The sequence below is a fragment of the Aphelocoma coerulescens genome, chromosome 2 (assembly GCF_041296385.1).
Source record: "Aphelocoma coerulescens isolate FSJ_1873_10779 chromosome 2, UR_Acoe_1.0, whole genome shotgun sequence".
NCBI classification, from domain to species: domain Eukaryota; kingdom Metazoa; phylum Chordata; class Aves; order Passeriformes; family Corvidae; genus Aphelocoma; species Aphelocoma coerulescens.
Genome location: NC_091015.1, coordinates 92,581,981 through 92,597,885, shown reverse-complemented (window position 1 = coordinate 92,597,885; position 15,905 = coordinate 92,581,981). Strand labels below are relative to the sequence as shown.

General features: G+C 40.7%; 1 protein-coding gene across 8 annotated transcripts in view; it reads left to right on the top strand.

Annotated features, from left to right (window-relative positions):
- The first annotated feature begins 1,675 nt into the window (after positions 1 to 1,675).
- MARCHF6 (membrane associated ring-CH-type finger 6) overlaps positions 1,676 to 15,905 on the top strand; it is a 46,519-nt gene continuing 32,289 nt past the window's right edge. For 2 of the 8 annotated variants that reach the window (XM_069004039.1, XM_069004035.1), the window contains exons 1-5: positions 1,676 to 1,771; positions 6,538 to 6,637; positions 7,462 to 7,535; positions 14,044 to 14,187; positions 15,517 to 15,589. In XM_069004039.1, coding sequence (XP_068860140.1) covers positions 1,753 to 1,771; positions 6,538 to 6,637; positions 7,462 to 7,535; positions 14,044 to 14,187; positions 15,517 to 15,589 — 410 coding nt within the window. In that variant the 5' untranslated portion in view covers positions 1,676 to 1,752. Of the gene's footprint in view, positions 1,772 to 2,697; positions 2,723 to 6,331; positions 6,450 to 6,537; positions 6,638 to 7,461; positions 7,536 to 14,043; positions 14,188 to 15,516; positions 15,590 to 15,905 lie in introns of those variants that run through there. The other 6 variants (XM_069004034.1, XM_069004032.1, XM_069004037.1 and 3 more) reach the window with 5 other exon arrangements.

Below are 15,905 nucleotides of genomic sequence, written 5' to 3'. Positions count from 1 at the left end.
CTTGAACTACCATCCACTCTGCTGCTGACACGAAGCCCGAAGGCTTAATGCAAAGGATTTAATGACTGGCTGGACACAAAGGTTCATACAGTAAAGAGAGATGAGAGCTGCTACGACTCATTGATCAGCTGGAGGGGTTAAAATAGCTGCCACAATGGAACACTGAAACAATGCACGCACACATTTCATCAGGATGGAATTCCTCTTTACCATGAATAAAATTAAATTGTTTTCTTCCTTAACAATGTTCCTGCCAACTCAGCAGAGCCTGAGTGACTGCTCTCTGTGCACGTGTCAAAGTTTTAATGCGTGCTGCCCCGGCTATGTAGGGCAGCAAGATATGGAAACATAAATGATTAAGCCAAGAGAGATTTTTGTGCTTTACTGAACGCTTTATTAGTTCTGCTGGAAACTCCCAGCTCTGGAAGGCAAGGTGAGATCTGAAGAAGAGCACAGGTGACCGCTTGCCACTGAGGAGAAGGACGGCTGTTTCCAGGACTTACACACTCCTGATCCCTGGAACACTGACCCTGTCAATAGTCTGGCCGACTTCACCTAGGAATGCAGCGTTTCTCTGAGGTTTAGAGTAGAATTTACAACCGATTTTGGCTACATTTTGTCCGACTCCCGCGCTCCTCCCCGGTAGGACGGCCGCCCTCAGCAAGCACCCGCCCGCGGCCCTGGCTCCGCCTCCCGCCCGAGCTGCGGAGCCGGGTCCTGGCGGAGCTTCCGACCCAAATGCTGCGTGCTGCTCTTGTGTCACAGCAGCTCCGGGCAGCGCTACAGGCTGGGGACAGAGTGTCTGGAAAGCTGCCCAGCGGAAAAGGACCTGCGGGTGTTGGTCAACAGCTGCCTGAGCATGAGCCAGCGTGTGTCCAGGTGGCCAAGAGGGCCAAGGGCATGCTGGCCTGGATCAGGAATATTGTGGCCAGCGCTAGTGTGGTCCCCAGGACCAGGGACGTGAGTGTCCCACTGTACGTGGCACTGATGGGGCCGCACCTCGAGTATTGTGTCCAGCTCTGGGCCCCTCAGTTCAGGGAGGACATTGAGGTCCTGGAGAGTGTCCAGAGAAAAACAGCAAAGCCGGTGAAGGGTCTGGAGCACAAGTCCTCTGAGGAGTGGCTGAGGCAGCCGGGGTCGCTTAGCCTGGAGAAAAGGAGGCTCGGGGGGAACATTATCACTCTCTGCAACCACCCGAAAGGAGGCTGTAGCCAGCTGGGGGTCGGCATCTTCTCCCAGACAACCAGTGATAGGAGAGAGGACATAGTTTCAAGATGCAGCAGGGAAGGTTCAGATTGGACATTATGAGGAATTTCTTCACAGAAAGGGTGAATGAGCATTGGAATGGGCTGCCCGGGGAGGTGGTGGTGTCACCTTTCCTGGAGCTGTTTAAGGAAAAGCTGGATGTGGCACTTAGTGCCATGGTCTAGTTGACATGGCGTTGTTCGTTCATAGGTTGGGCTCGACGGTCTCGGAGGTCTTTTCCAACCTGACTGACTCTGTGTTTCCGTAGCTGAGAGCAGGGCAGTCCCGCAGCAGCGGACGCCCTGCCCCAACCTGACCCCCCGCTCCCGGGCCTCCCTGCGCGCGTGCCCGGCAGGCGGCGCTCGCGGCGGGCGGGCGGCGCTCTGTCCCCGCGCGGCGCTCTATGGCCGCGGGCTCGGCGGCGCGGCCGGTCCGTCCGCTCGGCGCGCGGCCCCGCCCCCCGCGGTCACACCACCCGCCCGGCCGGCGCTGCGTCAGCCCGGCAAGATGGAGACCGCCGAGGAAGGTACTGCGCTCGCCCCGTGACCGCCGCCAGTCCCCGAGCGGGGGCTCTGCCGGGGCAGCCTCGGAGGGCGGGAGGGGCGCGGAGGAGGAGGAGGGTATCGCTGGGCCCGCTGGGCGGGCGGGGGGCTGTTCGCGCCCGGAGGGGCTTCTCGTACCGGGGCTGCAGGTGCCCGGGCCCCGCGCCCCCCCCACCGTGCCGGGCCCGCCGCGCCGCGGGGGCCGGGCCGGGCCGGGCCGTGCCGAAGGGGGCAGTGTGTGAGGCGGAGCGCGCGGGTGCCCCTTACATAACCACGGGGAACGGGGAGCGGGGGGGGGAAGGGGGGCGGTGCCGGCAGCACCCGGAGCGGGGCTGCCATGGGCCGTACTGGGGCACCTGGGCACCGCGGTCCGCCGGAGCCTTCCGCTGGCTGCGGCTTTCCTTGGGGAAGTGGGGGCCCGGGGGCGAAATGAGATCCCGGGACGGAAAGCAGCAGGCGGCGAGGAGGGCACTGCCCCGAGCTCCCTCCTGGCCGGCGGACCTTGTCGGACCCGGCCGGCCCTGTAGCACAGGGAGTCTTCAATTTCCGCTTTTGGCTGAATAGTAATAGCTGCTTCTCTCGCAAAGCTAACTTTGTTATGTATGCTGGGCAATTTGTCTGAAAAATTGAAATAGGCGGGAGCTGACATGTTTCTGTCTCTTTTACAATAGACTAATACGTAGTCATTTATCTAATTAAAAAATTGTCGAAGGTATCATAGTCATGAGGGGTTTTTTATTTGTAGTTTCCATTTTTAAGGAAATTGCTTTATTTGAGATCAACCGTGGATATGTTTTGTCAGCACTTTTGTTATGCTTAGATAACCACAAAATCACAGAATTGATAAGGTTGGAAGGGGCCTCTGGAGACCATCTACTCCAACCCCCTTGCCAAGGCAGGGTCACCTAGAGCAGGTGACACGGGAATGTGTCCAGGTGGGTTCTGAATGTCTCCAGAGAGGGAAAGGGACTTCTTTGTAGTTCAAGCAGATACCGAAAAACCTTGATAGATCAGACCTTCATACTGTAGCGTAAACCAAACTAAATAAAGGATGTTTGTAGTGCTGTGTTTCTTGCAGTATTTGAGCTTTGTCTGTCATCCCAAACAATGAGTGCAAATACATATTGCAGTAGCAAGGCAGTTCCAAGGAAGGCAGTTTTTGTCTTGGCTTCTGATACTTTGGCATCATTTTGAATGTAGCTTTTTATCAGGTGTCACTTGATTTTCCAGCTTGAGAGGATTAAAAAGAAAAAAAAAAGCTGGAAAAACATGAACCACTGGATGAAGTAATACAGCACCTTTGTAGTAGTGTCTTTTGGGTTGTGCTGGAGACATCTTTAATACCCATGAACTCTGATGCTTTATCAAAATATTAGTGTTTTTAAAATCTAACATTTAAAAGTGCTTGCTGCAGCCCTGTAGACCAACAGTCACTTACACCGATGAAATCAACAACAAACTGAAACTTTGTTCGCTTGTCCTCCGCTTACCCAGAAAACCTGGATTTTTTGTAAGCTGTGAAGTGGATACTCAGAAATGACCTCCTGATTTTCCACCACTCCAGTAGCTGGTAAATCCATCTCGGTGGATTTAACTCAAGCAGCATAGTTGATAATTTGTTACAGGCTGTTACCAGTGGTAGACTTTGATCATATCTGTCTTAAGTAGGTGAAGAAAAAATACCAGGAAGGCAAAGAAGAGGAGGTTGTTAATTACATCATTAAGGCATTGTCTTCTTTAACCAAACCTTTGTGTTAAGTTCCACACTTGACATTTGGACTTTTTTGGTTTTATATATATAAGCACACACAAAGGCACATATATATGCAGCTTTAGATATTATATTGTGGCCTTATCAATGTTGCCCTCAAAAGCTCCAAATGGTAGCATGAAAGTAACCAGTCTATATCTTCACTTTCCATAAATACCACTAGAATGTTACAACTTCTTCTACAGTTTCAAACCTCAGATCCTACTATTAGAACTTCATGCAGCTTGCCAGAATGCTGAAGAGGCTTCCCAAGGTTAGAAAGTTCTGAACACCAGTAGCAGCAGCACCAAAGACTGTGTTAGTGCCTTGAGGAAGAGGAAATACTGTATAATTGTGTGCTTGAACTTCTGCTACAAAGTGTCAGATGGACTTCCTGAACTGATGATTGTCTCATAACAGTGTGATGGCCATTTTGGTTCTGTTGAGTTTTGTGCTTGAACTTGTGTTGTGGAGCTACAAAACTGAACTGTGTGGTGAGAGCTTAGATAAGAGACGCAGTCTGGGATCATGGTCAGACCTAAGTGGAAGCTGCGTCACCTCAGAACAAATGTGAAAGTTGCTTCTCCGCAGCGCCTGAGAACACCAGATACCAGGTTTTGCTGATGAGAGGTCATTCTGGTTCTTTCTAGTTAAATCAGTTTGTTGCTAAATAATGTAATCTTCACTTTTTGATATTCCAGTGTTGAATTCAGTTGGCGAGTTAATAGGCAATGAATCATTCTCAGGGGAACAGGAAAGAACTTATTATTCAAGGTCATTTTTTCCAAAATACGTGTGTGAAGAACAGGATGCAAAGTGTGTCTGCACTTAGAAAAGTAGTGACTCTTGCATAGTGGAATTCTCTTTGACCATGGCTGTAGGTCATAAGGTGCATAGCTTTACACATTGACCCTCAATGGACTTTATTGGTTTGAAGCTACCAGTTGCTTAAGAGTCCAAACAATTACACTCATAATATGTTTAGCTGGATTTATAAAACAAGTGGGAATATCTAGAAATTCTCATAGCTTTGAAAAAGTAAAATATAGGTTTAACTTACTTTAGTAAGCTAACAGTCTTTTCTCAAGTAAAGAATTCATTTGCTTACAGCAATGCAAATTGGTTTTTCCCAAAAGTTTTGAGAATAAGTGAATAGTTTGCTGTGAGAATCAACAGGCCATTAAATGAGCAGATTCAGAGAGCAGTGGACATCTTTCAGGGGACAGTGTGCTTTTAACTCGCTTTCATTTGGTGCCAGGGTATCCTTAAAGCAGTGGTTTCATGTGCTGTCTTGTGCTTGTCTGACCCTTTGTGAGGCTGATCCAACCTACAAAGTTGTCAACTTGCTGCAGTGAAACAGCTCTGTTAGAAAGAATGTGGGAGGAGGTGGGCATGCCACAGCGAGTGGGTAGGGCCTGCCTGTCAGTTGGAGAGACCTGTCCTGTGCAGCCATCTGGAAGTGCTCTCTGGGATAAAGGAGTCATTTCTTAAGTGGAGTGGTAGTTCTGGTCATTCTCATCAGCAGAGGAGCCAGAGACTCCTGATGTTTGCAGCAATACTGCAAATCATTGCTGCTCAATATGGCAGTGATGGAAGTGCTCTTTATGTCTCTTTGTAGCATCACTGATGTGATACTGAATACCTGCTTCTGTTAATTCTAGGTTTTTGTGCTGCATGAATGAATTCAATCAAGCAACACTTCCATAGATAGAAAATTGTTTGGGTTTTCTTCCTTTGAATCATCTGAATTCTTTTGCTTTATGTGTAGAAACTGTCATAAGACTGTATAAACTGTGGATATGGTCACAATGTGACTTCTTTAGAGAAAAAAAAATTAGTCTTTGGTGCCTTTTGGAATGTTTTGTAGAAAAGCATTAACTTTTGAAGATTTTGGCCAAGAACAAAGATAGGTGATTCAGTCTTGAAATTGCATATTTGCAGTATTCTTACATCAGTGCTTTCAGTTGGTATTTTTCTGACAAATGTTTCTGATATACATGTGTTACACTCTTGCAGGTTTGCTGGATAGTGGTTGACAGAGAAATAATTAACAAAATAGAAAATCTCAAACTCACATATTCTACAAAAATTGATATTTTATGTTCATTTCCTTAATAGATTTAAAAGGAGGAGTCAAGGCAAGATATCATGCATCTGCATGATAAACAATCAATATCAATAACCAGATAAAAGACTTGATTTTTATTTCCATTTGATTGTGTGTTTAGAGCTCTGGCTAGCTGAATGGTATTAAAATAGACACCTGTTCTTTAGAGGGAGAGGCTTATGCTCACTTCTTTATCCATAAAACCTCTTGCAACCTTTAGTTGTAAGAAAATGTCAAAAATAGGGAATAAAGAAGGTGCGGGACCTATTGAAATACTACTGAAATGATGAAATAAGAAATAGAAAATGTCTTTTCTTGCTAGACTGTAGACTTTGTCCAAGTTGTGTAGCAAACTTGCAAAATACCTATGTCTGCTTGTTATTTTGGATTTTTTTCTCTTTCATTAAGAGCACCAAGGAAACATCTGGGTTAGGTTCAAGAGTAACAAATTACTCAACTCATTGTTGGACATTATTAAATATCTTCTGTTCAGCCTCTTTAATTTTTCCAAACTCAAATGGAATTTTTCTATTCCAAAGTCTTCACTTTCAAGAAAATTATCTTTAACAGTTTGTATGTTGTTTTAGTGATAACTCTTCAGGTAGAATGCACATCCTCCTGTAGTTTTACTGTGTGTATTTCCTAGAAATTGTAAAATTTTTAAGACATGTTTTGAGTTTATGTAACATGATCAGGTAGATAATGTTCTTGTTGCTCTTTCTGGTGATCTCCCAGTCTGTCTTGCATCACATGAAATCAGTCTTTCATCCTCTTTCAATTTATTCTGGCTTCATTTTGCTACATGGTAAAGTTTCTAGAATGTAATTGTGTAATTTGTCTTGTAAATTCGAGTTCTTTAAGCAGTAGTGTAATAAGCTTTTTGTCCTTGTCAGCAGATATATGCAGAGTCTGTCGGTCGGAAGGAACTCCTGAGAAACCCCTCTATCATCCATGTGTGTGTACTGGCAGTATTAAATTTATTCATCAGGAATGGTGAGTTCTGTGTCCGTGGATTTCTTGATTTTTTTTTCCTAATAAAATATTAACATGTTTCTAAAAATACTTCAAGTCTTTAGGTTAACTAGTGAAAAAAATCAAATTTGCAGTGGAAATGTGTTAGGGGTTTTGATGTTTTTTATATGATGATTCATTATAATTCAGGAGCAATTTAGTAATTATATATGGAAAGAAAGTACTGATAATTATTTGTGTTTGGGACTGCAGTTCTGATTGTATGTCAGCTTTATGAAAACTAAGCAGAAAAATCAGTATGTTGGGGCTTTTTCTGCCCACTTATAGTTGTGAATAGAATGAACATTAGCCTCACAGAAAAAAATAAAAATACCCTAGTACTTTTAAGTCATCTTGAGGTGTGTTTGATCAGGAAGTGCTAAAGTAAAAACTGTAGTTCTGGTCTGTAGCACACATTCCTTTTGATGGTATTTTAATAGTCCTTCTTTCACAAATACGACAGTTCTAAATCTTAGCTGTGTGCATCTATATGTCATATCTTGAAGTATTTATAAGAACTGGTGTCACTGGTGGGTGTCTGTGCCAGGATATCTGCTTTGGTCAGTAACGTACTCAAAGAATTTACTGTATCAATACTGTGACATATGTCAGTTTATCTTTTTCTGCTGTTTAAAACTTACTTGATGGCCTAAATGGACTTAATAAACATGCTTATTAAAGTCCTGTTTGACAGTACAAATACCCTGATTTAGGAGTGAAAGCAGAGAATTGGTGTGTTTTCCTTAGTGGGGGGATAGGGCTGAGAGATGTATAGCGTGTGTTAATGTGATCACTTTTTATTGCAGCTTAGTTCAGTGGCTTAAACACAGCAGAAAAGAATACTGTGAATTATGTAAGCACAGATTTGCTTTCACACCAAGTAAGTATGTTTTACTGCTCCTGTTTTTTTTCAGAATTTTTCTCACTTAGTATCTATGAAGTGATTACTTTTTCATTCAGTGTGATAGATCCAAACTTGTGGTTTAAATTCTGTATTCTTGTTTGAATTGCAATTTTTATGCATGTTATTGCACTGTGAACTGCTTAAATTATGGATAATTTGGTTCTTTGATAATCTTAAGTGAAAGTATTAAACGAATAAAAGTATAAAAAAAGTATAAAAGAGTAAAAAAAAAAGTGTAAAAGTGTAAAAGAATGTATTATTCTGTACCTTTTCTGTCAGCCTCAGTCCCATTCGTTGCCAACATTACAGTGTGTGCCATGTTTTCAGCTTCACTGATAAATTTGAGTGTTTGGAAGTCTGAATGGTAAAGTGAAACCACAGCAAAATTTAAATTTGAAAGGCAGTTTTCAGTTACCTTTGAAGGATGTACCTGCAACACTAACACTTGGCTTCTGTCAGCTTCAGTTCAAGTGATCTTGACAGATAATGGAAATTATGATTATTCCACTTACATTTCAGTCAAGATATGCTGACTACCCAGTATTAAATTGCCTTTTACGTTACATACAACAAAATAGGTTAGGCAGCTTATGATGAAGAATTACTGTATCTTCATAGAGTTCCCAGAGGATTCTTAATTACATTTTAACTGATCGTAGTAGGAATAGGTGAGGTCCTTTGGCTTGGTGGCAGGCGAGTATTATTTAGTGTGGTCAATTTAATGTCTGTTGAGCAGGTAAAGTGGGTTTTATGCTACATTTTTGTCTTTAAATTTACTGATTTATTCCTGCTCCCCTCTCACCTTTTTTTTTGTGTGTTGGGTTTTTTTTCCTCCTAGTTTTCTACTTTGGTAGAGAAAACTGAGGCTAAGGTGGTTTAATTCATGTATTTTCTCTTCCAAAAATCCCTTAATCCACCTTCCTCCTCTATGCTGAACCTCGGTATGATGTATTTCTGCCAACAGTTAATTAAACACATCAGACCAGCAGTGAAATGCATGATATTAACTCTGTCTTGTGAGGGTAACAGCATATTTATGTTGAACACAGCAATGCTTTCCAGTTATTATTCTTAAATACTACAGTGACCTGTAGGAGGAATGCTTGCACGTTTTATTTGTTAAGCATTTTTATAAAGGCATTATATTGCTTCTGTGTGGAAGCCTTTGCAAACTAAGTCTGATACCCAGTTCTGAATCTCCCTGCAAGTTAATTAGCCACTTTCAAAATTGCATTCTGCAACTAGGTCCTCTACCGAATTTAGTGTGCAAGACCAGAAAATGGCATTTCAGTGATATATTAGTTGTTAAGAAAGAAGACTTTCTAGCTTTGTATGGGAAAAAAAAAGTTTATAGTATTTTCTTGGGCTCTAGGCAAAAAGAGGATGAGACATTCTAAACTAAATACGTTTTATATGCATGTTAGTATTGATAAGAGGAAGCTTAGTTACTGCCCTTATCAACAGAGGTGTTCCTACAGAAGTTAGTTCTTGACTGACAGTGCTGTTGCCAGCACAGCTTGTAATGTACCTGCAGGTTATGGACAGGGGAGAAAATTTAGTTGAGTTAATGTGGCTCAACAAGTTACCATTTGTCTTAGGAGCTTTGAAATTGGTAATAAGGAACCACTTTCTTCCTCATGCAATAGAGTGTATCCTCCACATTCAGCCTCTAGTAAAGATCTGCTTATCGTCTACCACGCACTTGTCACTACCCTGACTCAGCAGGCTCAGCTGATAAGATTTTCTTCTTGGGTTTCCACATCGCAGTGTGCTTTTTCCTACCAGGCTTCACTTGGTGGTAACATGTCAGGTACCCTGCACAGATTCCTCCTGCCCTCCCTACCCATTGGGTATTGTTTCATTGTTTCCCTCACACCCAGCACTTACGCAGTTACAGTTTCCTTAGTTTCTCTTACTTATCCCTCTTTCTTTGGAAGATAATGTGGCTGTCCAGTCTGAAGCTGGATCTCCTTGTGGGAGCTGGGAAGGAGTCACAGGGGCTGGAGAGAGAATGATAAGGCAGTAAAAAAAAGGGACTGGTGCATATGCCAGTCATCCCAAACAAAGTTGGATCTGGCCTGTAACCATGCCAGGTGTAACACACTTTCAGATAAGTTGATTAACCACGGGATGTGGTCAAATAAACACATGCATGTAATTAATATCTGTGCTTCAGCAGACAAGCGCTAATAGTGTAATAGAGTAATACTGCAGTAATACCAACAACTGCTCTCTCGTTTAGCTTGGTTTGCTTGCTAAGGCTGTTGCTGTCATTCTATCAAAAATGCTCCCTTGCTAGTGTAACTTCTTGTGTATGGAGTACTCATAAACTATTTCTAGTGCATTTCTTCCCAAAGTTCTGTAACATTTTGTGGGGTTTTTTTAGCACCTGAACTGCTAGTTAAGTTACTGTTTGGAAGGAAGGAAAAAGGAGAAGATTCAACTTGCATTTTGGCAGGAGTACAAAGGAACAAATTTTTCTTTTGAACAATAGCATCATTCTCTGAATGTGTTTAGTCATCTAGGTAAATGACTCAATTTCAAATGCACTCTTTAAAGCTAAATTTTTAATGTTTTGAAATTAATTCCTTTTCTGCAGTTCTTCAAGTTAGGAATTAATACAACTATTAAAAAAAGTAGCTTTTGACATTTTTTTAATTGTCAAATGAATTTGATATTTTTTTAATATCATAATTTTTAACTTGTGAGTTTTCTTTCTGAGTTTTTAAAGAGTAAGTACTCCGTATTCTTTTCCTCCCCACGCATGTGCTTTCTTTTGTCATGTGCAAGGATGTGCTTCTATTAATGCTACACTAAACATTCATAATCACTGACATGTGAAAGGTGAGGCTGTATTTCCAAAGAAAATACAGTTGTCAAAACTTTTCCATTCTGTAGGAGGTAACATTAACATAAATACTGCCTAAACCACAAATATGGAAGCAGACTAGGCTGATCTTTGGCTGGAGATCGGGATGGGTTCATTTCTCCACTTCCTACGCAGCTTCATTGCTGGTATGTGGTACATACAAGGTCACAAGCTTAGTTAAAACAAAGATTGTAAAACTAAAGGAAGCCATATGGGTAGGGTGTTCATTATCATGTAATTTGGATTTTATTGAAGGATATATTAAACTGATTTCTTTACCTGTTCATTTTGATAAACTTTTAACACAGTAGTCCATAGCTTCAGCATTTCTAGAAAGTTTAATTTGAAAAAATAAACTTCTGGAACAAAATATTACATGCCTGCACAGAATTCAGTGTGTCCTCTGCCATCTCCAGTGTGCAGAGTGTACACACAGTTGAGATTTATTTGAATGTTATTTCATATATTTGTTAGAGCTGTGCTTGCCTGGGAAGGAGTGGAGTTTTTTTCTCCTTTTGCCTTAGTGGTCTGAAGCGAAGTCTGCATATGTTTGAAGGGTGTAAAACACAAAAGCATGGAATGGTTTGGGTTGGAAAGGTCTTTGAAGATCATCTAGTCCAACCTAAAGAATAACTTACAAGCCCTGTTTTACCACACCAGTGTTTTCACCCAGCAGCTATAAAATACAGTCTTATTTCACAATCAGTACACGAGGATGACTGAGGCGGCATATAAATTGCTTGCAAACATAGTAGTGAATAGAAAATCTGTGGGTGATGGGGTTGTAAGTGTGATGATTTGGTGAAGTAGGCTAAATGGCAGCTTCTAAGGGTAGCCATATGTTTTTATTACCTTATTTGTGTCAGTGTAAGAGCAGATTTTTGTCATGCCATCTGTTTTGGAGAAGTAAAATTCATAATTGTGTTCCTGGAAAAGTTAGGCTTACAGGTGGGGAGGGAAGGGTAGAATAAAAAAACCCCACCTCCTGAAAGCAACCAACCAACAAAAAAAAGCCCACCCAAATTTAGGATTCACAACTAAATTAGCAGTTACACTGCACAGGTGTGACCTAAGTATTCAAAAAGCTTTCTAGTAGTTTTTCCATGACTCGTACAGCTCGGAGAAGTTGAGCTAAACCTATGAAAAACTCAGCCACAGTCTGTTTGAATTTCGTGCTGTAATAGAGAAAAGACCAACTCTTGTTTCAGCTGGTCTCTAGTAGAAAGATTTTTATTTGGAGGAATTGTGGTAAATAATGCAGGAATTTGGTTTCTCAAACTGAGTTAGGAAAGATTACTGGGATAGAAGGTAAGGGATGGAGATGTGGTGAGGAGGATGCGTGTGCAAGTGAAGAGGATGTACGCTCTGGTGGCAGCGGTCAAAGTCTCAGGCCTCAAAGTGATAGTGGGGAGTGGATAAAGGGAGGTGCAGCGTGGGTGGAAAATGGCACTAGATGACAGACCAAGTGGGGCTATAAGCCATGAAAATCACTGCCAGCAAGCTTCAGTGCTGCAGGGTGCTTGCACACCAGGGATTCCTCTCGTGCTAGGAATTCCTGCATTTCATGCACCTGAATGGTGCAGGACACAGAAGGATTTTACCTTATCCTCATGGTATAAAGCTTCTAGTGGAAGAAGTTTTACATATTTTGAGGTGTGACGGTGGACAGGAAAAACAGCTTTCCTCCCACCCCCAGCTTCTGAAATCATCAAAAATCACCAAATTGTTAAAATTTGGGGGATACAGGTTATCTTCTCTGAGTAGTCATTGTGCTTTTATTTGAAAAAGCTCAGCTGTAACCCAAAAACCTGTGGAAAAGTGAGCATGCAAAAATGCTAGCTTATGTAATCATTTCTGCTTTACTGAGGTACGATGGGCATTCTTTCTTACAGTTCCTTGTGTGAGTGTTCAGTAATTCCTGAAAGATGCATTCTGAATTTTTTTTTTTTAAATTTCAAGTCCTTCCAACTTAACAACTTGTCCCTAACAAAGAAGTCATTAGTACAAAGTAAATGTTTTCTGAGTACTCCTTGTTGAGTTTCAAACTGTTGATCAAAATATATTTTTTGAAAATGAGAAAGATCTCAAAGTATCTGCTGGGTTGTCTGAGTGGTACCATAAATATTTAACAGATATACTCTAAGTAGATATTCTTTTGCACGTTTGCGAAGGTTTTTTGTCTCCTGTGGCAGAAATTTTCCAGAATGTTTGTTCAGTGTGAGCTGAGAGATCATTATTAAGACTTCAGTTGGCATTTTCTATGGTTCCAAATTGTGTACTAAGTCTGTTTTTGTAACAAGACTATTGTAAATTGGTAGAAGGTGTTAAAATATGTTTGTGTCCTGCTTTCAATTTACTGCTCTATGTTCTCACAGCTACACTTCCCTAGTGTTACACTTTCAGTGCTTTCTTTCATGAATTCCAGTTCCTTGCCAGATACCTGGCAAATAACAAGCTTTTAAATTTCAAACCAGTTACTACTTGTCTGAGGGGTACTATTTTGTTCTACTTTGTGTCAAATATAATCCACATATTGTTGAAATGCACCAGTTTCTCCCCATTCTTTGACTACTTCTGGATGTTGATACTGTTTGTCTGTGCTCTTGAGTTCTCTTGACAATGCAGAAACTCAGGGAAATAGCCCTAGAGAGAAAAGGATTTCTTTCTCCAGTAGAGGCTTCTTCTCTGAGACTAGTAAAAAGATGATTGGGAATGTAAGTGAAGGGGATGCAGGTAGATAGCATAAAGCAGTATTTGTTAGACTCTTAAAGGATTGCTCATGAGAGCAATGTAGAAACTAAGTACCTATATTGAAATTGTTAGATGTTTTCTAATTGTTCGCAAAAGAAGACCTCATTACTGTTTTTGTTGGCTTTTGAGATGGGATGGGCTTGTGCAACACATAGGTGTTGAATTTAAAAAGTCAAGAAAATTTAGTGTTATGAGGATATCTCTACAGGGTGAGAGATTTCCATTGTGCTCTGTAATAGGAGCATCCTTAAAAGAAATTCTGCATGATGTGAATCATGAAAGTCAGTCATGTGTAAATTTCAGTGTACATGGATACTTAATCAGTTCTCTTCAGTTTTCCTCCCTGTGTGCTGCTTTTATTTTGCTGTGGGTTTTTCAGTCTGTGCTGTTGGATGGCAAGTAGAATCTAAATTATCTAGCACAAACAAATGGAAAGTGTGCAAAAATTGCTAATTGCTCTTGTTCCTTGTGCTCTTTCCATGAACTAGGTTTATAAATAACAGACAGAAGAATCTTTGAGGTAGTGCTGAGTGAGAGGGATACTGATTTTAGAATCTGCTTTTTCTTGAGCTTATTTTTAGATAATCAGAGTTTACAGTTAATAAATGAAGCTGATAAAAAAATTTCTCTTAAGTCAAAAACTAGCATGGAGGTTATTAATTTTCCCATTCCACCCACTACACAATGAAACAAATGTGTTTTATGAAATTTTTTTCTTTGTTTGGAGTCATCTCTTGAGAACATAAAATATGCTTATTCTTCTAGCAAGCTTTTGTCAGATACAAACAGTTTGTAGTTGGCAGGACTTTCACATAAATGCTTCTTTAAAGGACAAACTGTTTCATAAGTGCCTTTTCTACATAGTTTATTCCCCAGATATGCCTTCACGGCTTCCAATCCAAGACATCTTTGCTGGACTGGTTACGAGTATTGGCACAGCAATACGATACTGGTTTCATTATACACTTGTGGCCTTTGCATGGTTGGGAGTAGTACCTCTTACTGCATGTAAGTATTAATTTTTTGTACATAATACTGTTATACACACGGAAATGTGCCCCTTCCTTCAACAAAGTTTTGTGAGACCATTATTGGTTTATTAAGAAAAATCAAAGACATTATTTATTTTCACTCAGAAATTCTACCCGTTTGACTCTTAAGCCAGTAGTGCAATGCAGGAGAGAATGCATGAAAGAGCTTTTAAATGTCTTACTTCAGTAAAATGCCTCTTCTCAATTATCTTCTTTAAAATCTACATGGAAGGTTTTATTTGATGCCATTTATTAATATTAGGATAGAAGAGTTATCCTATTTTTTCTAACCATCTATAAAGGAAAGTGCAGAGGTTTTTTATGTGATAAGTAAAATTCCTTTACAATCATGGACAAATTGATTAATAAACTCTTAAAAAATCTCAAACAAAGTCATGTAAGTAGTAAAGGAATTCAGTAGAAAAGAGAGCACACATTTAAATTATTGTAGTATCCAGTTTGAAATTCACTTTCAAAATAGGGATGGAAAAAGAACTATGGATGTTTCAACAAGCTAACAATACAGAGAAAATGGAGAAAGGCAGAAGTGATACAGTGTTCAGTCAAGGAAATCATTGGAAGTGCATCTTTGCAAACCATAATGTACACCTTGAACAAAAGAGCAAGGGAGTAAATTCATCTCCCCAGAGAGTTTCTCAGTTGAGAATAGCACAATGTTGGCATCACCTGGTTTTCTGAAGTCAATCATATATGCTGATGGCTTACTTTTTAAATACAAATCATGATAAAAAGCTAACGTTAAAGCATCGAGTATTAATCCATAAAAGTTATTTAAAAAGATGATGAAATGGTGATCATCCTTGCTACATGATATCATAATACCAGAAGTTTATACACATTCAAAATATGATTGAACAAATTAATGGGGAAAAAATTTCATCAAGCATCAATTAGCTGTGAGATATTTTGGTACAGGAAGTGAAGCGTATGAGAATGTACTGAAGAAGTATCACTGCAAGTATCTTTAACATGCTTGCATATTCTTCCTTAGGCATCCATTAGTGTGACCAGTGCTGGAGACAGGTCTAGATGAATCTTGGGTCTAACCTAGTATGGCAGTTCTTACACTTTGCACATGTACTTTTAAAGATGTGCAGCTAAAATACAGCTTTGTTCCATGTGGTTGTATATGGTCTTGAGTTCTGTTCATGTACTGAAAGTTGAGATTTTCTTCCATGTCATGAATTTAGTTGGGCACCAGGTGAAAAGAGGGTACCTGTCGTCCTTTCCAAGTGAGGCTATAGCCAAAATCAGATTTATACCAAGCTTCTGTTTATTCATGCAGGTCGTATCTACAAGTGCTTGTTTACTGGCTCTGTGAGCTCACTACTGACGCTGCCATTAGATATTCTTTCCACGTAAGTACTTCAGCAGTTTGATACAAAAACCTGGTTTAGTCAGATTGCCCTGGAAACAGTAACTTTGGGACTTAGTATCCCTTTCATCCAGTTACACTTGTTATCTTCCACTATCTTAAGTAAGCAGCTGCCCGTTAGCCTTTGTACAACCAGATGTATGGACAGCAGCATTACAATAGAAATTGTTTCACTTTGGAGTTCCATTATTCAGGATCTTTGGAGCTGGAAAACCTACTTTACAAAGTGGGCCTGGTTAATGAAGATTTGTATTTGATGTCAAGAAAACTTATGCTGCAAAATTACACTTAATAATTAA